Genomic DNA, 27,455 nt, shown 5'->3' on the forward strand with positions numbered 1-27,455 from the left:
TTTAGACAGCAAGAGAGTATAAGCTTTCGAAATGTGGTGTTACAGAAGAATGCTGAAGATTAGATGGGTAGATCACATAACTAATGAGGAGGTGTTGAATAGAATTGGAGAGAAGAGAAATTTGTGGCACAACATGACTATAAGAAGGGATAGGACATGTTCTGAGACATCGAGGGATCACCAATTTAGTATTGGAGGGCAGCGTGGAGGGTAAAAATCGTAGGGGGAGGCCAAGGGATGAGTACACTAAACAGATTAAGAAGGATGTAGGTTGCAGTAGGTAGTGGGAGATGAAGAAGCTTTCACAGGTTAGAGTAGCATGGAGAGCTGCATCAAACCAGTCTCTGGACTGAAGACCACAACAACATCAACATAGTTAGAATGTTACTGTTTTGCATATTACTTTTTTTTTTCTCCTGATCACCCTCCTCCCTGCAGTCGCAGAGATCCAAGTGGGAGAATAATCCAGTATGTTATGTCAATGGAGAGATCATAACAACTCTTTTCCAGTTACTGGCCATATGTCTTATTGACAAGCACAGCAAATCTTACACCAATTACACTATTTTCTGCATAAATTGATAATATTGTACATTTGTCTGAGTCTTCCCATTTACTTGAGTAACCCCCACTGTATCTTGTTTAAGATTTAGCATTTTCTTCTCAGATTTTTCTTGCTTTCCTACCACTTTCACACTTCTGACATTCCACATTTATAGGGTTAGAATGCTACTGTTTTACAGATTATTGTTTTTCTGCTTATCACCTGCCTCTCTGCAGACCCAGAGATCCAAATGGGAGAATAATCCAGAATCTTACGTCAATGGGGAAATCGTCAAGACTGTTTTCATTTACAGGTCATATGTCTTGTGGAGACCCATTACGTGCGTTTAACGCAATGGGTTCCATTGCCTTCCGTATCTTCAAAGCGTTGTTCACTGCTGATCCTTTCGTTTATTAAGCTCAGTTTTCTACACAAGGACTAAACTGTGCCCCATAGCTGTGTTCACAATTCGGCCCTATCTGACAAGATTATTGGCAGAATGGGGATGCCAAGGCCTTTGGCCATGATTGCTGGTGATATATTTCCAGCTTTAGTGACAGGTATCGAAGCCTGCATCGAAAAGCTCTCAGTAGTAGTGCAAGGCGCTGCTCCCACATCAAGGTGACCTTAGTTGTTTTAAGAGCGCATACGTACGTGGGATGACAGCGGCCCTGCTTGTCCGGCCAGGTGGTGTCGCTGCTGGGCGGCGGCCTCGGCCACGAGCAGGTGATCGCGGCGGTGGAGGTGTCCTCTCTGCACGCCAGCGGCGCCGACGCCGAGGCGCAGCCCCTGCTGCTGCGCGACCCGCCGCCCTCGTACGCCGCCGCCCACTGCCTGCCGCTCGCGACGCTGGCGCCGCCCACCGGCCTCGCAGCCGCCGTGCCGCCCCTGGGACCGCCCACGCCGCCCACCCCGACGAGGACGCCGACGTCGCGCGTCAACAGCAACAAGTGGCAGCCCATGCTGCCTGCTAAGGTAAGCACACCCTCCCTATACATTCGCCAGTCGCTCTTCTACGAGCCTACTATAAATGATTCATTCGCTCTCAGAACTCCATATTTTCCGAAGTACCCTGAAGAGGCAAAGAAATTGCTACACCTGCCTGATATGTAGGGCCAACGCGAGCATACAGAAGTGCCAGAACACGACGTGGCATGGACTCACCTAATGTATGAAGTATTGCCGGAGGAAACTGACACCATGAATCTTGCAGGACTGTCCATAAATCCGTAAGAGTACTAGGAGATGGAGATCTTTTCTGAACAGCACGTTGCAAGGAATCCCTGATATGCTCTATAATGTTCACGTCTAGAGAGTCTGGCGAACTGCGGAAGTGTTTCAATACAGAAGAATGTTCCTGGAGCCATTCTGCAGCAGTTCTGGACGTTCGCACTGTCCTACTGGAATTTTCCAAGTCCGTCGGAATGCAAAAACAGACATAATGTCTAATAGGATAGCCGCAATCTGTGATTTTACTATGTTACTTATAGTCCGTCTTGATTGAAAAATGTTTATTTATATGACCGGTTTCGGTTCTTCTAGAACCATCTTCAGATCTGATATTTCGGTTACAGGAGTAACCCGTCCAAATACAGCAACTTTCACATGCTGCGTGACGTGTGTATTTGGGCGGGTTACTCCTGTAACCGAAATATCAGATCTGAAGATGGTTCTAGAAGAACCGAAACCGGTCATATGAATAAACATTCTGCAATCCGTCGGAATGCACGATGGACATGAATGGATGCAGGTGATCGGACAGGATTCTTATGAACATGTCACCCGTCAGAGTCGTATCTAGACGTATCAGGGGTCCCATATCACTCCAACAGCACACGCCACACACCATTACAGAGCCTCCACCAGCTTGAACAGTCCCCTGTTGACATGCAGCGCCCTTGGATTCAACAGGCTGTCTCCATACGCGTACACGTCCATCTGCTCGATACAATTTGAAACGAGACTCGTCCGACCAGGCAACATTATTCCAGCCATCAACAGTCAAATGTCAGTGTTGACAGGCCCAGATGAGGCGTCAAGCTTTGTATCGTGCAGTCATCAAGGGTACACGGGTAGGCCTTAGGCTCCGAAAGCCCATATCGAATATGTTTCGTCGAATGGTTCGCACGCTGACACAGCACTGAAATCTGCAGCAATTTGCGGGAAGGTTGCACTTCCGTTACGTTGTAACGATTCTCTTCAGTCGTCATTTGTCCCGTTCTTGCAGGATCTTTTTCCGACCGCAGAGATGTAGGAGATTTGATGTTTTACCCGATTCCTGATATTAACCGTACACACGTGAAATAGTCGTATGGAAAAATCCCTATTTCATGGCTACCTCAGACATGCTGTGTCCCATCGCTCGTGAGCCGACTATAACACCACGTTCAAACTCACTTAAATCCTGATAACCTGCAACTGTAGCAGCAGTAACCGATCTAACAACTCCGCCAGACACTTGTTGTCTTATATAGTAGTTGCCGACCACAGTGCCTTATTCAGCCTGTTTACATATCTCTGTATTTGAATATACATGCCTATACCAGTTTCTTTGGCTCTTCAGTGTATTATATCTACAGATATGACTGATACAGGAATAGAACCATAAACTGACCAAGTCTGCATTTTGCATTCTACAAATGTTTTACATGTCCTCCTCCAGTCACACGACACACGTCCAGGGAGTAGTCGAGTTTGTTCCACATATTACATAGCAATATCGTGCCAATGGTCATCACAGCTTTACTGATGCGTTCTCTGAGCAGTTTGTAACAACGCAATTGCATTTACGTAGCTTGTACGATCAAATGCCAAGTTTCGCTTATTACGTACTGTGCCCCTACAGAACAAATAGTCCTGTCACGGAAAAGCCACGTACAACACTTCCGTCTGCTACTGCTATATCATAACCTTAAAGTAGGAGGCAGGTCGTGAAATATAACTATCTAGTTAAAACAATTATGGTATAAAGCAACAGAGCAGTGTTACCCTCTGAGAGGAATAGTGTTGTGTTGACCGAGTTGTACCTAACGGGGGTGGCTTATCGGAAATGAAAGTCAGAATTACGTAAATATTTGAACAGTAACAAACAAAATTTTTGCCTATCTGCACTGTTTAACGGATAAAGAAAACGGTCGCCAGCCTAATTAGGCTAGAGAATGATTAACATCCTTGTTCAAGAAAATAGTTATTAGTAACTTTAACGGATAAACACAACCTATACTTTGTCACACGCGAGTGCAATGAACTCTGACACATACATATGTTTACGGTAAGATTGAAGCTAACAGCTAGAGCAGCACAAACTATTTGCAAAAATATAACAGATACCGAAACACACTATTACTTTCAGGGCTTGTTCAAATTGAATGGTCTTTATAACATTACTATTAACATTCACTGCAGGATCATAAATTGGACGTAGATTAAGTCTCTCTCAGTTAAATACTTTACTATTTAAAATGAAAGTTAATTGGAATCTACTAACAGGTTGCTTCTCACTATCTTCTGAATAAAGAAAGTATGATTTTCACAAATAGTGGTCTTCCCGTTACTTGTTACCCTAGCATTAGTACAATAGACAAACTGTGGATCCTGTTATACTATTAATATGCACTTCCAATACACAAGAGAGACAAACACTTAGCAATCATGAACATACACTCCTGGAAATGGAAAAAAGAACACATTGACACCGGTGTGTCAGACCCACCATACTTGCTCCGGACACTGCGAGAGGGCTGTACAAGCAATGATCACACGCACGGCACAGCGGACACACCAGGAACCGCGGTGTTGGCCGTCGAATGGCGCTAGCTGCGCAGCATTTGTGCACCGCCGCCGTCAGTGTCAGCCAGTTTGCCGTGGCATACGGAGCTCCATCGCAGTCTTTAACACTGGTAGCATGCCGCGACAGCGTGGACGTGAACCGTATGTGCAGTTGACGGACTTTGAGCGAGGGCATATAGTGGGCATGCGGGAGGCCGGGTGGACGTACCGCCGAATTGCTCAACACGTGGGGCGTGAGGTCTCCACAGTACATCGATGTTGTCGCCAGTGGTCGGCGGAAGGTGTACGTGCCCGTCGACCTGGGACCGGACCGCAGCGACGCACGGATGCACGCCAAGACCGTAGGATCCTACGCAGTGCCGTAGGGGACCGCACCGCCACTTCCCAGCAAATTAGGGACACTGTTGCTCCTGGGGTATCGGCGAGGACCATTCGCAACCGTCTCCATGAAGCTGGGCTACGGTCCCGCACACCGTTAGGCCGTCTTCCGCTCACGCCCCAACATCGTGCAGCCCGCCTCCAGTGGTGTCGCGACAGGCGTGAATGGAGGGACGAATGGAGACGTGTCGTCTTCAGCGATGAGAGTCGCTTCTGCCTTGGTGCCAATGATGGTCGTATGCGTGTTTGGCGCCGTGCAGGTGAGCGCCACAATCAGGACTGCATACGACCGAGGCACACAGGGCCAACACCCGGCATCATGGTGTGGGGAGCGATCTCCTACACTGGCCGTACACCACTGGTGATCGTTGAGGGGACACTGAATAGTGCACGGTACACCCAAACCGTCATCGGACCCATCGTTCTACCATACCTAGACCGGCAAGGGAACTTGCTGTTCCAACAGGACAATGCACGTCCACATGTATCCTGTGCCACCCAACGTGCTCTGGAAGGTGTAAGTCAACTACCCTGGCCAGCAAGATCTCCGGATCTGTCCCCCATTGAGCATGTTTGGGACTGGATGAAGCGTCGTCTCACGCGGTCTGCACGTCCAGCACGAACGCTGGTCCAACTGAGGCACCAGGTGGAAATGGCATGGCAAGCCGTTCCACAGGACTACATCCAGCATCTCTACGATCGTCTCCATGGGAGAATAGCAGCCTGCATTGCTGCGAAAGGTGGATATACACTGTACTAGTGCCGACATTGTGCATGCTCTGTTGCCTGTGTCTATGTGCCTGTGGTTCTGTCAGTGTGATCATGTGATGTATCTGACCCCAGGAATGTGTCAATAAAGTTTCCCCTTCCTGGGACAATGAATTCACGGTGTTCTTATTTCAATTTCCAGGAGTGTATAATTTTCTACTATTGCAGTTTTCCATTTTTACCACAGTGAAACACAGTGTTGACCAAATTGCAAGAAACTGACTCACCTTTTCAAATTTACTACAGGCAGCAATGTGATCATTTACTAAGCAAAACTTTATAAGCTTCAGTTTTATGAACTTTTAATCTTTAAAGGAAACAGCAAATTGTCTTTATTACCACAGTCTTCTGCTTTCAAGTAAATGATTAAATAGATGACTTTAAAACTTTACAAAACTACATTTACTGCCTCCCACAATTTCACTAAATCCACGGTAAATATGAATATTCCCTTCTCATCAAAGCTCAAACAACATTATGTAATGTTCTGAGGCTTTCATTTTTTCCACAAACTAGGACACTCGGTAATCATAGTTTAAATGGAGAAGAACCTGAAAGGTGTTGTGATAGTGAAAAATTAAGGTGGGTACATGAATTCAATTATAAGTTATCTTATGTTTGAACACACTAACACATCCAATAAGCTGATCCTTCACTGTACATTACTATAGCATTCCGTTACAGTGATTGCGCAGTGTGGTGGCAACTGTATGTTGGTGGGTGGATTTGCAGGCAGAATTGCTGGACGCTGTCCCTTGTTGGTGGCGATGATGGTACCAATTCCAGAATCGTTCCAGCTATTTATCCATCCATCCGAGGCATTGGAAAGCGGCAGAAAAAACCTCTCTCGGAACCAGCACAATATGCAACTTTTAAACAGCAGTTCACAGTTTGGTAGCTCGTCCCCGACTGACTCTTTGTTCCACCTTTTCTACCTAGGCCAACCACAACTTGCGCGCGTTACTAAGTTCCGCTCCCGAGGGGAACCACAACAACTTTTACATACAGAATAATTCAGAACCCTAAGTGAGGATCAGCAGTTTACATAACAGCAACTAAACACATTAAATAAATCAGAACATTTGCACATATTGACATTTCTACAAAAAATTATTCACACAGAAATTACAATTATATATAGTAAGTTTTGTTCCCTCCAAATGGGATAAAGAATTTAAATGACAGATATACTACATTGCATAGAGTCAAATCATGACATCAAAGTTTTAACAAAGAAAGGAGTATACAATTTTATGTTATCGATTCAAACACATTTACAGATACTCAATGTTATAACATTAAACCAAAGCAAAAGGCAAAATAAATCCGTACAGCATTAGAGCGCAGCGATGTAGGAGATTTGATGTTTTACCCTATTCCTGATATTAACGGTACACACGTGAAATGGTCGTATGGGAAAATCCCCATTTCATGGCTACCTCAGACATGCTGTGCCCCACCGCTCGTGCGGCGACTGTAACACCACGTTCACACCCACTGAACTCTTGACAACCTGCCACTGTAGCAGCAGTAACCGATCTAACAACTCCGCCAGACACTTGTTGTCTTATATAGTAGTTGCCGACCACAGTGCCTTATTCAGCCTGTTTACATATCTCTGTATTTGAATATACATGCCTATACCAGTTTCTTTGGCTCTTCAGTGTATTATATCTACAGATATGACTGATACTTTGTGGGGGGTGGGGGCAAGGGAACACACACACATCATCTTCGCCCCTACTCCCAGTCCAACGTTCGTCGTTTAGGTAGCGACTTGCCAATCTGCCTCCGATCAGTAGTCGGACTGTCACTATTCTTGTAAAATACCTTCACGGTAAACTGACCAATGACACAGTGATTTTTAAATGGCAAGGAATTTTACACAGGAAGATGCTACTTCCTGCCAATTCTTCAGGGTTGCCACTACAACTTTCAGAATTCCCCGCGTATCCGTCCCACCCCGTATTGTTCAAAGTTGGGCTTACATCTGCAATGTTCGTCGTTACAAATAACACTCTTCAGAATATTTCCGCTGGACTCTGTTCCCTTAGATTTCCTATAATGCTAGGAAAAAGTAGAGCAAGGTGGGACACATTCTTAAGAAAACAGCGTTACAGGAAAGTATCGTTGAAGGAAAAAGAGAACGCTAAGAAAATACACAGGAAGAACAAAAACGGTTTCCTGACAGATCTGAGGGAACGAATATCTTACCAATAATTGATACGAGTTCCTTTTTTTATTTTTTGGGGTCAAGATTGACCTTCCGCATATACTCTTTATTGCTGAGATTCACTATAGAGTAAAGTAAAAGAAGTTTATATTACGGAGGCAGTTTTGCGTACCTGATGGGAAGAAACTGTAAGAGCGAACAATCCGGTACAGAAACCGAATTATTGTATTACTTTTTTCTGTAGCTTCATTAGCGACTTTTCGCTTTAGAAGACATACTTGAAAAGAGTCTTCTTATTTTTCTTTCTTTAACTCGAACACCAAGTGGACTGCAGCTGGTTGCGATATGCAAATGTTGAGCGCCTGCGCGGAGTGCGAAGTCCGGCTTAAGTCGAAGTGGTCAGAAGTAGCGACGACGTAAATAACAACACGCTGTCAGCTCGACGCTTATACATTCCTCCACGTGGAGAATATATGGAACTTCCTGCAGTCACAGGTTCAAAAATAGAACCGGTATTCAGAAAAATACGACAGAGATATTTTTTTGTTATTGCACTACTTTCAGAATAACTTTCCTTTATCGAGTCCGCTTTGCTTAAAAATAGCTCCGATACAACAACTTTTTAATACAAAATGGTCAGTTGAAAGCTTTAAATAAGTAAGGAGAAGACAAATTCCTTTCACAACTACATTGTTGTAAAAACCATAATCTATGAGAGAAAAATAATAACACAAAGAACGCATATTTAACAAAAATTTAGTCATGTTTTGACTTTATATTGACGCAATTTGTATTTTTTCCTAGATGAAGCTAAGGAATGAAACAGCTGATTCGTTCCTTAAATAACGCCTATTTTTTAGGGTACTGTACATTAATCGATAAAAACGGAACCCTACGTGGGATCACTTTGTTGCCCTTCTGTCTGTCTGTCTCTATTAAATACGAATTTCCTCCGGAACAGGTAGATGTGTCGAATTGACATAATGTCAAATACTATGGTCTAGAGTCCTTGAAGGTGTAAAAATCAAGTTTATATTTCGAAACTCGCAAACTCACTCACGAAAAGCTTTATGGCATTTACCGTTAGCCTACAATCACGAAATTGGGAAAGAAACAAATTTTCACTAATCTGAAAATTGTTAATGTGCAATTGTATCCCTGTAGAAAAACATTGTTATTTGTTATCCGATTGTCTATCTGGTTGTCAGTGCGTCTATTAAGGCCCATTTTGCGCACAAATGGGAAATTGTATCAAATTGAAATTTATGTGATATACTAAGTTCTGTTTGCCCTTGGCCGTGTTTAAAGTTTCTAGGTCAATGCAATAAGAATATATTACAATTTATACCATATTTTGATACTCGCAAACACACCTATCAAAACGTATAGGCTACTTCCTGTTGACACAGAATCATGGAACTAGACAATAAACAAGATTTTACTGCACAGGTAAAGAAAAAAAAACGAAAATCGTAAATTTATAACTACATCATACGAAACAAATACTTCTTTTCTTGTTGTCCAACTTTCTGTCTGTCCATATGTTCCATACTATGATCTAAGGTCCGTTGACGGTGTCAAAAATTTAAGCTTTTAGAATCTTTAAATTATACAAGAAACAAGGCTTTATAGCACAGGCAAAGGGTCAAATCACAAAAGTGTGAATTTGTAGTTATATCGCACAAAAAATTGTGTCATTCTCGAAATATTAGAATTCTCGCAATTGATATCATGTCAGTAGCGATATCGAAGGCAGGAGAAAGTTGTCGAAACTGCCGATTCCCGAAATGATTAGCTATCTGTACACATAATTAAGTTTGTATAGAACCCTATGTGTTCGAGTGCTGCTTGCTGCTATCTGCATCTTTTTAAATTTAATTTTATTCAACAAAAACTTTTTAATTCTTGTGACTTTCATTTGTATATAACTTACTTGTTAATCCTTGTCGCCTTGAATCTGCTCCCGTCCTTGACTCTCACACTTGTCCCATTGTTGTCTGACCTTCGCCACACAGTGCTGGAAAGCGTCTTTTAGAGAGTGCTATTATGCCTGCGACTTGGACGGGTGACCATCTGGGCCGCCATGAGCTGTCGCCATTTTTCGGGGTGCACTCAGCCTCGTGATGCCAACTGAGGAGCTACTCGACCGAATAGTAGCGGCTCTGGTCAAAGGAAACCATCGTAACGACCGGGAGAGCGGTGTGCTGACCACACGCCCCCCCCCCCCCCCTATCCGCATCCTTAGCCGAGGATGACACGGCGGTCGGATGGTCCCGATGGGCCGCTTGTGGCCTGAAGTCGGAGTGGTTATTATGCCTGCGACGAGTTCTCCTCAGTACAACAGAACTGCTTCCACTGATCAATGTTTTTGATTTTGGAAACAAACAGTTTGAGTTCTGTTGAACGGAATCAGTAGTACATGATGGTTATCTTAAAAAGGGTCATGATAAAAATACCACACGAAACTTGCCTCGTCTTGCCACAACTATGCACCCCTTTGTTTGGTTTTTCTCAGTAAACGTTAAAAAAACTGAGACTGTAGTCTCCAAGTTCTTTATCGATTACTGACAGTTCGTGGGCTACATCCTCGATTTTGTAAATGCTGACGCCACCACCTGAGGTGGATGCCTTCTCAATTGAGGTCCCATATCTGAATCTACACGCACGGAAATCGCAACACCAAACAGCTGTGCGACATAAACGAAAGTTGGTAGGCGTGTTGCTGCATCTGAAAGACGATTATTCAGATTTCGCGCCAGTCGCATAAGAGTGGCGCCAGTACCGCCACTATGTGGACGGAAATCAAGTTTGCTTCAAATACGCGATGTAACGGCTGTCAGCGTTAGTTGCCTTTGAGATTGAATGTAATGGACTGATGTCAGTCACGAGTGCCTTTAAGACGATAAAAACGCCGTTATTAACACCTGGCTGAGTTTGAACGAAGTCGTGTAACAGGGCTGGGAGAAGCTGGGTGTTCCTTCTGCGATACTGCAGAAAGACTTGGCAGGCATGTAGCCACTGTACGTGATTTCTGTCAGCGGCGGTCACGAGAATGTGCGGCCACGCGGCGCTGCCGAGAGAGAAGTCCAGCGTGAGTCTGAGCAGCAGTTGGCACCAAGTGACTCGACGGACTGCTACAAAACGGTTACTTCAGGGATAGCCCCGAGCCAGACGCCCTGTAGCGTTTATTCCTCTGACCCCAACCCACCCCCCTTTGCGACTTCAGTAGTGTCAAGCGAAAGCTCATTAGAGGGAAGGGTAGAGGTTATAACACTGCAGCTGTTTTTACGTAGCTTGTGTAATCAAATACCAAATTTGGTTTATTACGTACTTTGCCCCAACAGAACAAATAGTCCTGTCACGGAAAAGCCACGTATAACACTTTTGTCCACTACTGCTATAACATAAATGGTTCAAATGGCTCTGAGCACTATGCGACTTAACTTCTGAGGTCATCGGTCGCCTAGAACTTAGAACTAATTAAACCTAACTAAGCTAAGGACATCACACACATCCATGCCCGAGGCAGGAATCGAACCTGCGACCGTAGCGGTCGCTCGGCTCCAGACGGTAGCGCCTAGAATCGCATGGCCACTCTGGCCGGCTGCTATACCATAACCTTAAAGTTGGAGGCAAGTTGCAAAACAAAACTATCTTGTTAAAGCAATTATGGTAAAAAGCAACAGAGCAGCGTTACCCTCTGAGAGGAATTTTGTTATGTTGTGTTGTGTACATAGTTCCGCGTAGTCAGCGCATACACAACTTTCCCACTAGAGCGCGCCCCGCTAAGCACAACAGCGCAGGCGCAGCACTCGTCCATCTCCGCACTACGAGATGGCGCTGTCTTAGAGATGGACCAAATTCTGCTTCCGCCGATCTGCGTATTAATATGTAACGCAGCCAATGAGATTCCTGCTAACGTAGAACCTTTTCTCCTCGCGGATCACACTCACGCAGTGATACCTGAACGCGCAAGGTATTATAACGAGTGTACAGACCTCCGATTAGTCAGTCTGCATTAGTCTGCATTAGTCTGCACCAGTCTATAGTCAAGTTTCAGTCTGTGCCTAATAAGATTATCATATTCCTATACATAGCCATGAAGATAAATGTATGACACTTTGTCAAGTATCGTCGGCCGCGGTGGTCTCGCGGTTCTAGGCGCGCAGTCCGGAACTGTGCGACTGCTACGGTCGCAGGTTCGAATCCTGCCTTGGCCATGGATGTGTGTGATGTCCTTAGGTTAGTTAGGTTTAAGTAGTTCTAAGTTCTAGGGGACTGATGACCACAGCAGTTGAGTCCCATAGTGCTCAGAGCCATTTGTCAAGTATCAGAGATATGTGAGAATAAGATTAACATACCAAGACCAAAGGAACTTCAGATTGTCAATTATAAATAGCATCCAGAATCAAGTTAAGTAAGGTTTATGATTTTTATTATTTTAATAAATATGTGTGAAAATTAATCAAGTTCTGTTTAAACTTGGTCACCGTCAATCTGCTACTCTAAGCGTGAAAGTGGCATTTCTATCATCTGACCTAACGGCAGAAGATAAACACGCCACGATAAGACCACGAGACATATTGCTGACACTCGCCTACTTCGCTAGAGCGACAAGTCAAATAATCTGATGTTGTGTCTACCGAAGGTCTTACAGTACGCACACCACATGTTGACCGTGTTGCACCTAACAGAAGTGGCTTATCGGAAGTGAAAGTCAGAATTACGTAAATATTCAGACATTAACAAAAATAATTTATTTATCCACACTGTTCAAAGAATAAAGAAAACGGTCGCCAGCCTGATTAGGCATTAGAATGATTAATATTCCTGTTTAAGAAAGTAGGTATGAGTAACTTTAACGGACAAACACAACCTATACTTTGCCACATGAGAGTGTAATCAACTCTGACACCTGGATATGTTACGTTAAGTTTGGAGTTGACAGCTAGAGCAGAACAAACTATTTGTATAAATATAACAGATAACGATACACACTTCAGGGCCTAGTCAAACTGAGTGGTTTCAATAATATTACTATTACAATGCACTTTAGAATCATAAACTGGACATAGGTCTAATGTTACTTTTCAAACATATTCCTATCTGACATGAAATATAGATATGGTGTACAGCAAAATTAGGTATTGTGCATAGATTAGGTCTCTCACTACTAAACACCTTTTTATTTAGAATGAAAATTAAACGGAATTCACTAACAGATTACTTCTCACTGTCTTTTGAATAAAGAAGTTACTGTTTTCATAGATAGTTGCCTTTCTATTAATCGTTATGTAGCATGACCACAATAGACAAACTATGGATCTTGTTACAACATTAATATGCACTTTTAATACACAAGAGGAACCTAATATTGCACAGAATTTGACTTGAATAGCAAGAGTAATTGAAATTTTCTATAATTAAGTAACTATGTGCCTTTGAACTACTTTCAATGGAGGGGGGCCCTTAATCTTGACCACTGTAGCAGAGCAAACTAAACACACTTTCATTACATCAGTCAAACACTTAGCAAGGATGAACATATAACTCTCAACAGTTGCAGTTCTGAACTTTTACTACAGTGAAACATAAAATTGAGATATTTGTTAGATCCTTTCAACAAACATTATTAATCTTAGCACACTCTATTGCCATATTAATTTTAATATGCTTTCAATAAAGGACACTCGATAAACGCTTTACTGTGGGAGGGACGCTAAGTGGATATGTAACTGAGGATAAATCACGGTAGGTACAAGAGTTCAGTCAAATTTTACCTTATATTTAGGTACACCATAACATCCTATGATCTTTCACTGTACATTACTATAGTGTTCCATTACAGTGATTGTGCAATGTGGTGGCGATTGCATGTTGGGAGGTGGATTTGCAGGTAGAATTGCTGGACTCTGTCATTTCTTGGTGGCGTTGGTAGATACCAATTCCAGAATAGTTCCAGCTCTTTATCCATCCATCCGAGGCATTGTAAAGAGTAAAGAAAAGCCTCTCTCTCGGAACCAGCACAATACACAACTTTTACATGAGCAGTTGATAGTTTGGTAGTTCGTCCCGGACTGACTCTTAATTCCACCTTTTCTACCTAGGTCAACCACAATTGGCGCGCGCTGCATGCTTCCGTTCCCGAGGGGAACCACAACACCTTTTACATACAAAATAACTAAGGACCCTAAGTGAGGATCAGCAATTATATAACAACAGCCAAACATATTAATTAAAACAGAACATTTGCACATATTGACATTTCTACAAAAAAGAAACTATTTAAACAGAATTACAATTATATACAGTAAGTTTTGTCTCCCTCAAAATGAGACAAAGATTTTAACACACTAACTCTACCTAGCAAAGATTTTGCTTGCTCTTTACACATGGTGATGTGTCGGCAGCTGGGCCGACACCTTGTAGGTCGAGATGGCTGAAAATGCATGCTAGACTAACGCGGACGGGCGTGAAGTACTGGAACAGGCTACGTAATTAATGCTATGAAGAAAAGTACGTAGCTGGATTAATACTTATCTTTAATCAATCATTGTGGTACATCGCTCTTGACGATACACAGGAGACTTTAATTACAATCACTTTAAGGCTAATGGCGCCTTGCTAGTTCGTAGCCATTAACTTAGCTGAAGGCTATTCTGTCTCTCGGCTAATGAGAGAGAAAGGCTTCGTACATCTAGTCGCTAGCTAGGTCGTCCGTACAACTGGGACGAGTGCTTGTTCGTATCACGAGACCTGCCTTGTGGCGACACGCGGGTCCGACATGTACTAAATGGACCGCGGCCGATTTAATCTACCACCTAGCAAGTGTGGTGTCTGGCGGTGACACCACACATGGTTCCAATTATTTCATTCAGCACGACTCTTAGCCAGACCGTGTAGATAAACAAAGATATCCAGTACATAATATTTCGTATAACATTGTGCTTACACATTCGTCTGTCTCATACAATGCACTCGAATGATCGTTAATGATACAAACTACTACAAAATCAGTAATGCAGTGTCAGAGATATTACATGACGATGTACACAAACATGTAACTACTTTGATTACAACTATGTGACAAAGCCATGCACACTGTAAAAGGAACTGGAATTATGTTATACATTAATGCAAAACAGTCAAGTACACACGCCAAAAAAAGTTTTGCATCACCCTGGTTCCCAGAACTCTTGAAAATAGACGTTGACTGTGGATAATGCATCACAGACACAGTCCCTTTGACTGTTCAGAGATGTCACTAAACCCGCCAAAGACGTAAACAACCACGCATGAGTAACGCCTATTAGACGGAACGGGTCCGACAGCCGATCAGTTCCAGTCATTCCACCAGGAAGGAGGTACACGGCTCGTGTTTGTAGTTCAACCATGCATCAACGGTCAATACCCCGGTTCGATCGTGTCCGCATTGACACTTTGTGCCGGGAAGGGCTCTCAACAAGGAAAGTGGCAAAACATCTCGAAGGGAACCAAAGCGGTGTTGTTCGGACATGGAGGAGATACAGAGAGACAAACTGTCGATGGCATGCCTCGCTGAGGCAGCCCACGGGCTACTACTGCAGTGGATGACCGCTACCTACGGGTTATGGGTCAGAGGAACCCTGACAGCAGCGCCACCCTGTTGAATAATGCTTTCCGTGCAGCCACAGGACGTCGTGTTACGACTCAAACTGTGCGCAATACGCCGCATGACGCGCACCTTCACTCCCGACGTCGATGGCGAGGTCCATCTTTGCAACCACGACACCGTGCAGAGCACCCAACAGCACGCCAAATGGACTGATCAGGATTGGTCTCACGTTCTGTTCACCGGTGAGTGTCGCATATGCCTTCAAGCAGACAACCGTCGTAAACGTGTTAGGAGGCAATCCAGTCAGGCTGAACGCCTTAGACACGCTGTCCAGTGAGTGCAGCAAGATGGAGGTTCCCTGCTGTTTTGGGGTGGCGTTACGTTGGGGCCGACGTACGCCCCTGGCGGTCATGGAAGGCCCCGTAACGGCTGTACGGTACGTGAATGCCGTCCTCCGACCGATAGTGCAACCATATCGGCACCATACTGGCGAGGCACTCGTCTTCTTGGACGACAATTCGCACCCCCTTCGTGCACATCTTGTCAATGACTTCGTTCAGCATAACGACATCGCTCGACTAGAGTGGCCACCATGTTCTCCAGACATGAACCTTATCGAACATGCCTGGGATAGATTGACGACGTGATCCACCAATCATCTGATGGATCTACGCCGAATCGCCGTTTTAGGAGTGGGACAATCTGTACCAACAGTGCCTTGATGAACTTGTGCATAGTATGCAACGATGAAAACAGGCATACATCAATGCAAGAGGACGTGCTACTGGGTATTAGAGGTACCGGTGTGTACAGCAGTCTGGACCACCACCTCTGAAGATCTCGCTGTGTGGTGGTACAACATGCAATGTGTGGTTTTCATGAGCAATTAAAAAGGGCGGAAATGATGTTTATGTGGATCTCTTTTCCAATTTTCTGTACAGGTTCCGGAACTCTCGCAACCGAAGTGATACAAAACATTTTTTGATGAGTGTATAATACAAGAGTGCTTCAGCTGTCCTAGGTATGGGTTTTATGCAACCCGGAACACCTTCAAATTCTTCGAGGGAGATTTTGATATTCTCTCCCTCGCTACACGCAAACTTTTAGTCCTACAGGAAAAATGAACAGCATCTTTCTGCAAGTAATGTGATGTAGCTGAATTTTGTACTGGAATACCTTTATTGCAGGGGCCGAAGCTTAAGAATTATTCAAGAGAAACGTACAAAAGTGATCTTCAAATGTGTTTTCCTTGGATAACTCGAAAACCATTGCCTCTAGCGAAAACCTATCCCAGTACAGATTGTAGTACAGTAAATTTCCTGCAAAGAGGTCCTGTTCATTTTTTGTTTTGTGTTTTGTTTTGTAGCACTAATATTGTGGACATAGCGAACGACAGAGTACGAAAATCTTGCTCGTGGTATTTTAAAGTGTCACAGGTTGCACAGAACCCATAGACAGGGGCAACTGAATCATACTGTATGTAACGTTATGTGCTGTGTTAACTTCGCACTGCACGTCCAACCACCAGAGTCGCCCACACAAAACACTTATGGTTATAGACAACCGACATGCATTGCAATGAAGTAGAACAGGCAGTGAGACAAATGAATGAATAAGCACCTGGTTTGCACAGATCTGAATGGTTTTGGTTACGTGTTGTTGTTTTTTTGTGGACCAGGACCGGCCACAGAAGACGAACTGGTGCGGCATCTTGCTGGCCTTCATGTCCGGCGCGTGCTTCACGCTGAGCTCGGCGGCGGTGAAGGCGCTGCGCACGATCGACCCCATGGAGCTGCTGGTGGTCCGGTCGCTGCTGCAGGTGCTGGCGATGCTGCCGCTGGTGATCTGGGGCCGGGCGCAGGGCCAGCTGCTGGGGCCGCCCGGCTACCGCCTGCTGCTGCAGCTGCAGGTGAGCGCTGGCCTAATCCTTAGCGGGCAGGTCGCACTGTATACCTGGTAATAATAATTTGCAAGAAGAGTCCACACACCTCAAAAGCATTTTTAAGCGAATGGATATTTCCAGCAACAAATTCTAGAATGCAAATACGTGATCTCGAAGAAGAAAATAATACCGGTACATTAAAAGCATTTTTGCTTGATGTGGGTGCTCTTTCCTCGAAGATAAGTTGTATTCTCGAAAAACGTGTTAATGTGATTTTCCGGTCTCCTAAGAAGATTGCAGCCTTACTCAGTTCTGTGAAGGATGGTTTACTGCTTCGTGAGGCGGGTATTTATCAGATTCCTTTCGGGAACTGTGATATGTCATACATAGGTCAGACAACACGCACCGTTAATGAGAGGTATGTGGAACACCGAAGAGACACGCGCTTACTACAGCCAGACATATCAGCTGTGGCAAAACATTGTACAGATACAGGTCATTTGAAAACAACAGTGACATGTGTTGTGTTGGCTGAAGAGCCAACACCGTGTTACTAGAGGAGGCCGAAATGCACGCGTTTTAGCTCACACAGGCTGGCGTGAAGAGGGAAGAACTATACTGACGTGAGGTCTGGAACATGACGAGAATTCAGACGGACGTAATTAGTTTCCTACTTAACTTTAATCCATTAATGATGAACATCGCTCTTGACGGTACATGATTCACAATATTATCTTTTAGTAACTGAATACGGCGCCTTGCTAGGTCGTAGCAAATGACGTAGCTGAAGGCTATGCTAAACTGTCGTCTCGGCAAATGAGAGCGTATGTAGAAAGTGAACCATCGCTAGCAAAGTCGGCTGTACAACTGGGGCGAGTGCTAGGGAGTCTCTGTAGACTAGACCTGCCGTGTGGCGGCGCTCGGTCTGCAATCACTGATAGTGGCGACACGCGGGTCCGAAGTATACTAACGGACCGCGGCCGATTTAAAGGCTACCTCCTAGCAAGTGTGTTGTCTGGCGGTGACACCACAACATGTCTTTTCTCGTCGAGACCCAGTCAAAGAGCAAGCCAAGCAACTGGACCCTCTCGTCTGATCCGTCGACCAGGGAAGACACGATTGACACGTTAACGGCAAAGTGAGATGGAGCACCATCATTTGGCACCCACATAACTCTTCTGATGATCAATGGCACATCTTCCAGCAGGGGAGGTAAAGTCATCCGCAAGAAACGCCGATAGCTCCGGTGTATTGGGGAACGTGGAAGAATACTGGTCCTAAAATACGGTCGCCAGTTATCCCAGCCCACACATTCCAGCTGCACCGATGCTGGTGATTTGCTGTTACCTCACTATGGGGACTCTGCATACTATCCCACAGACGACCGTTATGAAAGTTGAAGATACCACTCCGCATGAAGGCAGCCTCATCTGTGAATAAGATGGATGACACAAATCCTGGAATCGTGGTTGCCTCGTGAAGAAGCCAGTGACAAAACCGCTCCTGATGTGGAAAGTCTGTTGCTAGTAAGCTCTGCACACACTGAAAGTGGTATGGGTAGTAATGATTGTCATGGAGAATGTTCAACAGGTTTGTCTGGCTTACCCCGTACTGGCGGGCCAACTACCTAGTGGTGACACAGCGGTCGCCTTCCACAGTGTTAATCACACTTTCCCCCAAGTCTGGTGTCCAAACATTTCGGGTACATTCTTCATGATTTCCTGCGGCCTGAAACAACCCTGTCTCAGACAAATGGCGAAACACTGTTGCAGACATTGAATCGTGTGCTTGTTGTTGGAGGGGATAGGTCTCCTGACGCAAACTTGCTGCCTGCCACCCATCGTCATTTGCCTTTCCGTAAGTGAACACTGTGGTGTCACCGCCAGACACCACACTTGTTAGGTGGTAGCCTTTAAATCGGCCGCGGTCCGTAAGTATACGTCGGACCCGCGTGTCGCCACTGTCAGTGATTTCAGGCCGAGCGCCGCCACACGGCAGGTCTAGAGAGACGTTCTAGCACTCGCCCCAGTTGTACAGCCGACTTTGCTAGGAAAGGTTCACTGACAAATACGAGGTGTGGCTAGAAAAAAACCGGACTAGTACTGGTGAAACAATAATACGAATGCAATAAGGCTGAAAGTCGTGTGGCCTGTGAATTGACTGTCGCTCCGCCTACTGCTCGAGTTTCATCTGCCTCCTGCACTCAGTCTGCCCGTGGCGTCTGTTTTAAGTAGTTGATGTTTTGTCTGTGCGTCGGAAAATGTTGAGTGTACAGAAAGAACAGCGTGTTAACATCAAATTTTGTTTCAAACTAGGAAAATCTGCAAGTGAAACGTTTGTAATGTTACAACAAGTGTACGGCGATGATTGTTTATCGCGAACACAAGTGTTTGAGTGGTTTAGATTTAAAGATGGCCGCGAAGACACCAGTGATGACACTCGCACTGGCAGACCATTGTCAGCAAAAACTGATGCAAACATTGAAAAAATCGGTAAACTTGTTCGACAAGATCGCCGTTTAACAATCAGAGCAGTGTCTGAGTTAACAGGAGTTGACAAGGAAAGTGTTAGGCAGATTCTTCATGAAAGTTTCAACATGAACAAACTGTGTTCAAAAATGGTTCCAAAGTGTCTCACAATTGAACAGAAGGAACGCCGAAGAATGATTTGTTCTGACATCCTGGAAAACATTGAAAGTGATCCCACCTTCTTACAAAATGTTATTACTTGCGATGAATCGTGGTTTTTTACTTACGATCCCGAAACTAAACGCCAATCGATGCATTGGAAAACTCCTGGTTCTCCACGACAAAAAAAAGCACGAATGTCAAAATCGAAATTCAAGGCAATGATGATTGTTTTTTTTGACATCAAAGGGATTGTGCACATTGATTGGGTACCAGAGGGACAAACAGTGAATCAGCATTACTACGTTAGCGTCCTGGCTACCCTACGTGAGCGAGTACGGAGAACGATTTGTGGAGAAAAAAGTCATGGATCCTTCACCAAGACAATGCCCCAGCTGACAGTGCGTTGTCAGTGAAGAAGTTTTTGGCAAAACACAACATTCCCATCTTAGATCATCCACCCTACTCACCTGATTTGGCCCTCTGTGACTTTTTTCTTTTCCCTAAAGTCAAGTCAGCTTTGAAAGGAACTAGATTTGAGACTGTTGAAGCAGTAAAAGAAAAAGCGACGGAAGTAATGTATGGACTTACCGAAAATGATCTGCAGCATTGCTATGAACAGTGGAAAATTCGTATGGAGCGGTGTAGAGACCGAGGAGGAGAGTACATTGAAGGAGATAACATGAAATTGTAAATAATTGTAAATAAATGTTTTTTTCCAGCATCAGTCCGGTTTTTTTCTAGCCGCACCTCGTACGCTCTCATTTGCCGAGACGATAGTTAGCATAGCCTTCAGCTACGTCATTTGCTACGACCTAGCAAGGCGCCATTACCAGTTATATTGAGATTATATAAATGTATCATCAAGAGCGATGTTCTACAATTATGGATTAAAGTTAAGTATTACAGCAACTGCGTCCGTTTTTCTGAGTTCTCATTTCCTTGTAATGTTCCAGACCTCACGCCAGCCTGCGTGAGCTTAAAGCGTGCATTTCGGCCTCCTCTAGCAACACGGTGTTGGCTCTTCTGCCAACACTTCAAACACCGTGTCAACAAAGTCTCGATTCGAATATGGAAGAATTGTTTACGATGCTGTATCACATCCACTATAAGGTGAGTCAGCAAGGAAGTGAATTGGACACAAAATGGCAGGAGAGGGTGCTAGGGCATGACGTATGAGGGACAGCACCACCCTCTAGGAGGAAACTGTGCATACCGTAACTGTGCCTGCATGGTGCAGTGCGTATTAGACTGCAGTCTCTGTAACAAAGTATGACTGAATAAATGGTCTCTTGCATGGAAATCATACATTTCTGGACATAAGTTCATTAGACCTTTTTTGTTCTGTACCCTCTCATCAATCAATCCCTAGAGTCTGTACATGGTGGAAAATATCACCCTGTATAGAGAATGTAATCTTAATCTTACTGACACCAGTTACTCTCTCTGAATTTACTTTCTCTTGACTTTAAAGTAATCAGAACAGTACATCTGCCATTGTGTATTTCACTCCACACCTTGACAGCATAAGAAGAATTTTAGACATGCACTAAGCACAGTATACTGTGACTATACAGTGAAGACACAGTTACAGAGAAATGAAACAATGCAGGAAAAAGCATATGGTGTAAGCAGACTTACTTCATCAGGAGGGACACAGAGACTTCAACGCCCAGTTCTGTTTCTAATCACATTATTCAGAGATTTAAAAAAAAAAAAAAAAAAAAAAAAAAACACTTTAAACAAATCTGATTACATGAATTGAATCTGAAGGCTAAGAGCTATTTGGTCTTATCCATCAGCATTTGCAGGTTGCACATATGAAGAAATATTGCATAATCTGTGTGGTCGCTTGACATACTTCTGGTACATCCTTCTTTATCAACTGCCCACCACTGAGGCTGTGTGTCTGTCTTTCCTCCAAGTGTGCATCTCTTGCATCACACTCTCCTCTCCATTGCCCTGTTCACGACATTCAGAATCAGCTTCCCAAGCTTCTCCTGGCAGTATGGAATCTTGTACATTAATGTTAAACTGATTATTGTACTACTTTTGTCATTAGGCCTACACATAAAACAGTTAAATCAAATGATCCAGACCACTCTCCTTTTTGTCTTGAAACATTAGAATGGTCATCCCCATTGCTTTAGCTTGGAAATTAATAGTTGAAGATTAAAAATAACTGTTTTGCTACACTTCACAGTGCCTAATGGAAACACATAGGCTGTTTGCACCCCCTGACAATCACTCATAGTTGACTCCCACTCTTCCACTGCATAATATACCTGTGCTGTATAACGTATAGTTCACTGTCTCTTGAACACCATTTCTTGCATTTAGTGATGTTATTGGTATATTCTTCTAAAGTAGTCACATAATCTGGGCTGCACTGTTCACATTGTAATTATATATGTCTGTGGTTTCGCTACCGCAGTGCATACGATAATGCAGATGTTGACTGTATTGTTTCACTATTTTTTGGCCTGGTGAATCATAATGAAAATGGATCCAGTGAACAGCATTATATTACTTAAATGTAATTTCAAGAATGTAACGTACTCAACTTTTTATGGCTATAGTGCAAAGCAGGCAGCGACATGGAGCAGTTTAGGCACTGACTTTTTCAACGCCAACACGTGGAGGATCACCTGTTTTGGCTAATGAGGTGGTTATTGCACATTTTGTGAGTGCACAGAGATACTACAGGACAACAAATCACACACTAATTCAAAGTCAGATAACAACAACAAGTGAGTAGCACACTAACCCTGGGCACTTCCTCATGATACACCACTGTAGCAGTGCACCTTTGCTCACTACATGTTGCAATGCTTGGAAACTAGGCTGTGGTGCGTCATCACTGCATAAATTATACTTTTGCTTCATGTTCATTTCTTATTGCTTAATGCATTTTAACATTTATTCCATATTATTCACTGTGCGTGAAATACATGACTTCAGCTACAATGGATACAGATGTATTACTCAGTAGTGACATATTTGTGCTGGACTGTCACTTCAAAAACTTTGCAGGGAAGGGTGCTTTAAACTTGTCAGACCGAATGTTTGTTGATTATTTCTCACAGTTCTGGGTGAGATTTCCTGCTTATTGCCAGCCATTGCCTGAACCACTTCGGCTATCTGTGCACACATCCTGACCCAATCCAAATATTCATTATCACTGTCCACTCTCTTATATTGAAGTATTATGTAGCCAACTTCTCACTTTAAGCTCGCAACATTATTTAATTCCAACACAGGGGGTGACACTACAACAAGCAATTGAGACCATTTTTATTGTCATGTGCCCTGTCTTGGCTAATGATACTTGCATTGGCCAGTACATTCATATCCATTGCAGCTGATATCAGGAAATTCACATTCCTGTATAATTTGTACTATTATTTGATACAGTTGTTGATTGTCAAATCATAAGTAACTTATTTAGTGAACTATCATCAAATTTACATTTTCTCTTTGACATTTTATCACATTTGGAACGAAATGACGTGGATCTGTGAGAAATAATCAACAAACATTTGGTCTCACAAGTTTAAAGCACCCTTCCCTGCACATGAGGCTTGAGCCATCATTTGATGCAAAGTTTTTCAGCCTTCAACAACAAGGGCAACACTACTGAAAATAATTTATAGCCATGCCCATATTCTGGTTGGCCAAGGTTCATATCTATAACCATTACCAATTGGTTGTGAAGTGGACTGACAAGGCAGCCAGTCCACAGTGACGGGTAGCCGATAGAAAGGCACGCGTACACACTCACGCCGACGGGCGTCAATTCTGGAACAGGATAACTATTGAATGGTAGCAAGAAAAGTACGTAGCTGCTTTATACTTAACTTTATTAGTTGATGACTACAGCATTCTTCTTGAGACATTTATACTATCTCTCAAAGTAGGTAAGGCTAATGGCGCCTTGCTGGGTCGTAGCCATGGACTTAGCAGAAGGCTATTCTAACTGGCTCTCGACAAATGAGAGGAAGGCTTCGTCCATATGGTCGCTAGCAATCTCCTCGTACAACTGGGGCGAGTGCTATATCGTCTCTCGAGACCTGCCTTGTGGTGGCGCTAGGTCTGCGATCACACAGTGGCGACACGCGGGTCCGACATGTACTAAATGGACCGCGGCCGATTTAAGCTACCACCTAGCAAGTGTGGTGTCTGGCGGTGACACCACAGGTTGTAACATCCAGTTCTTCTCGGTGATTCAGTTAATACTAATGATGCTGGATAGAAGGCTAAAATGTCGAGCATGTCAGGGATTTTCCATATGTCTGATGAATCTAGAGGTATATGTGTTGATGCACATGGATCCAGATACAGCTCCAACTTAAAAGTGCAAAAAGTCTGTGTTGCAAATATGCAGATGTGATGGTGGCTAATCCATGCTCTTGTCTCCCTGCAGGACCCTGTACTAGCTCATCACTGCATGCGCCACCTTGTGGTTTCTGGCTCCAAACATGTACCACTGTCAAAGCAGCAGGAAATATCACACTGTGACAAACTCATCCCATTAATCCTTGAAACTAATCACTCTTTGCATTTGAACTATCTTGCATATTGATATTCCAGTCATCGACTTCAGTAAGGCATACTGGCACTTTGTCTAATGTTTCTTAATCACTAATGCTGATGGACTCTGTAGGACGTCCTCTGAATTGAAGTTATTCAGTCATTGTTTCTAGGTGTTGCAAATTTCACGAGTATAGTATATTTGGGTGAATTTTCAACATAATATTTTTACTGTGTGCAACATTGTAAGGATATCAATAGGAGGCTATATAAACAGCCAAATTATCAGAGATAGGTAGAATCATGAAAATTTCATCCCTTTATGGCCTGTGCTCAAAATATTATTGTAGTACAATGGTGTAATGAATGGTTTGTCTTCACAGGAAACCTCTAAATTCAAATAAGTCTGGTAATAATTCAGCACAACAGTGTCAAAAGTAATACTGCATGCATATGATGATCCTAAATTATTGAACTGTAAGTAGAGTGATGTTTTTGCCAAGTTTATCTCATCTCAAGGAAGTGAGATTTATTTAGTTATTTATTTATCCTGTTGATCATGTGCAGTGCAGTGTGCAAGACGAAAATTTAATACGACTTACATCTAGTGTTCATAAATAAATAATCAAGATTGTATGTAAGCCTAAACATTACAAATTATGTAAATTAAGCTTCATGTATTCATTTACTGCATAGAAGCAGTGGTATGGTAGATTTTTCAAATGCATTTATATTTAGTATATGTTTTAAATCATCAGGCAACATGTTGAACAGTTTTATTCCAATATAGCATATACCTCCCTGACGCAAGTGCATATTAGCTGGGTTACATGTAACTTTCCTTTTAATCTAGTGATGTGATTGTTATAAATTTTAATGGTCTTGATTGCAATATAATATAATAAAATTACTATAGCATATTGTGAACAACACCATTAAAATGTATAATAAATAGTAGAGATCACTATGACTCCCTCAACTGACGATGTCAAGTCTTATGAACTATTGTGACTGTGTCTGTCAGAACTTTTTCTTAAACTACTATCATTGCCAGTTAAGCCATATGACATTCTCAAACCATTATCCTTAACCCAAATTTCCTACCCTTGCAATTGCTCCCATTGAAAGCCTTCCTGAGGCACTATCCCACTACCATCCACTCCAGATCCACCACTGGCAAATCCCAAATACAGAGGCAGAGCAGCTTGTAAAACTATTACATCTTGTTCACCATTTAACTTGTAACTACCATACAGCGTTTTATGTAGGAATGATGAACACTAAACTAGCTAAGTGCATCAATGTGTATGGAAGAACCATCACCATGCCAACTTCCAGTACCGAGTAACTGGATGTGCTCTACAGCAAGATTGCTCTGCTACACCACATGGGTTATTTGAATCCCTCCACTTGATACTATTAACAGTTTCCCTGAACTCCGTGGATCAAAACTTGCCCTCCAAAATATCCTTGCATTCCAAAACACCCCTGGACTTTAACACATTCCCTCCTCCATTACGTTACACCATTTCCTTTATTTTCTTTTTTACTTTTACATTCTCATCCTAATCCTTCTCTCTCCCCTTTTTGTTTTCCATTGCTCTGTTCCGGTACTTATCTAGTACTTAATTTGTTTTTCCTTTATCTCTTAATTTATTTTGCTTCTCTATTGTCTTGATTATCTCTGGACTGGTGGTTACCAATTCACATCATTGACTTCATGATGTCTCTGACCTTCAACCCCCACCCCCACCCCCTGCCCCTAGCTTTCAACTTGGTCTACCCTTGCCCTCTCATCCTGGGCTCTTAGTGATCTCCCTTTTCTTTTTAACTTTCGCCAAACTACCTCTCTCTTATCCTCAAGGGTGGAGCTATCAGTATGAGAAGCTAGGATAGTCTCACGTACACACATCAAAAAATGTTTTGCATCACCCCTGTTCCCAGAACTTCTGAAGATCGACATTGACTGTGGATATTTTATCACAGATGCAGTGTCTTTGACTGTTCAGAGATGTCACTAAACCCGCCAAAGACCAAAACAACCATGCATGAGCAATGCCTATTAGATGGAGGTGGTCCGACAGCTGATCAGCTACAATCATTCCACGGCTTGTGTTTGTAATTCAGTCATGCCTAGGCAGTCAGTACCATGGTTCAATCATATATGCATTGTTACTTCGTGCTAGGAAGGGCTCTCATCAAGGGAAAAGTGTCCAAGCATCTCAGAGTGAACCAAAGCGATGTTGTTCAGACATGGAGGAGATATAGAGAGACAGGAACTGCCCATGACATGCCTCGCTCAGGCCATCCAAGGGCTACTGCTGCAGTGGATGGCTGCTACCTACAGATTATGTCTCAGAAGAAGCCTGACAGCAATGCCACCATGTTGAATAATACTTTTTTGCAGCCACAGGACGTTGTGTTATGACTCAAACTATGCACAACAGGCTGCATGATGTGCAACTTCACTCCCGACATCCTTGGCGCAGTCCGTCACCCTGCAGCATCATACAGATTGGCCCAACAACATGTTGAATGGACCACTCAGGATTGGCTTCATGTTCTCTTCACCAAAGAGTGTTGCATAGGCCTTCAACCAGACAATGGTCAGAGAAATGTTTGGAGGAAACCCAGTCAGGCTGAACACCTTAGACACACTGTCCAGCGAATGCAGCAAGATGGAGGTTCCCTGCTGTTTTGGGATGGCATAACGTGTGGCCGATGTACGTCGTGGGGGTCATGGAAGGCGCCGTAACACCTTAATAATACATGAACGCCACCCTCCGACCAATAGTGCAATCTCATTGGCAACGTATTGGTGAGGCATTCATCTTCATGGACGAAAATTCACACCTGCTTTGTGCACATCTTGTGAATGACTTCTTTCAGGATAATGACATCACTCGACTGGAGTGGTCAGACATAAACCCTAATGAACAGATTGAAAGGGTCTGTTTATGGACAAAATGACCCACCAACCACTCTGAGGGATCTACGCCAAATTGTTGTTGAGGAGTGGGACAATCTGGACCAACAGTGCCTTGATGAACTTGTGGATAGTATGCCATGACAAATACAGGCATGCATCAATGCAAGAGGTCATGCTACTGGGTATTAGAGGTACCAGTGTGTACAGCAATCTGGAGGACCACCTCTGAAGATCTCTCTGT

At 43.5% G+C, this 27,455-nt stretch overlaps 1 protein-coding gene across 1 annotated transcript in view; it reads left to right on the top strand.

Annotated features, from left to right (window-relative positions):
* Positions 1-27,455, top strand: part of LOC126410703 (solute carrier family 35 member G1-like) — a 205,300-nt gene that overhangs the window by 160,077 nt on the left and 17,768 nt on the right. The window contains exons 4-5 of the mRNA XM_050083373.1: positions 1,232-1,519; positions 16,925-17,155. Of these exons, the coding sequence (XP_049939330.1) occupies positions 1,232-1,519; positions 16,925-17,155 (519 nt within the window). The remainder of the gene's footprint in view (positions 1-1,231; positions 1,520-16,924; positions 17,156-27,455) is intronic.

The sequence above is a fragment of the Schistocerca serialis genome, chromosome 1 (assembly GCF_023864345.2).
Source record: "Schistocerca serialis cubense isolate TAMUIC-IGC-003099 chromosome 1, iqSchSeri2.2, whole genome shotgun sequence".
In the NCBI taxonomy this organism is placed as follows: Eukaryota; Metazoa; Arthropoda; class Insecta; order Orthoptera; family Acrididae; genus Schistocerca; species Schistocerca serialis.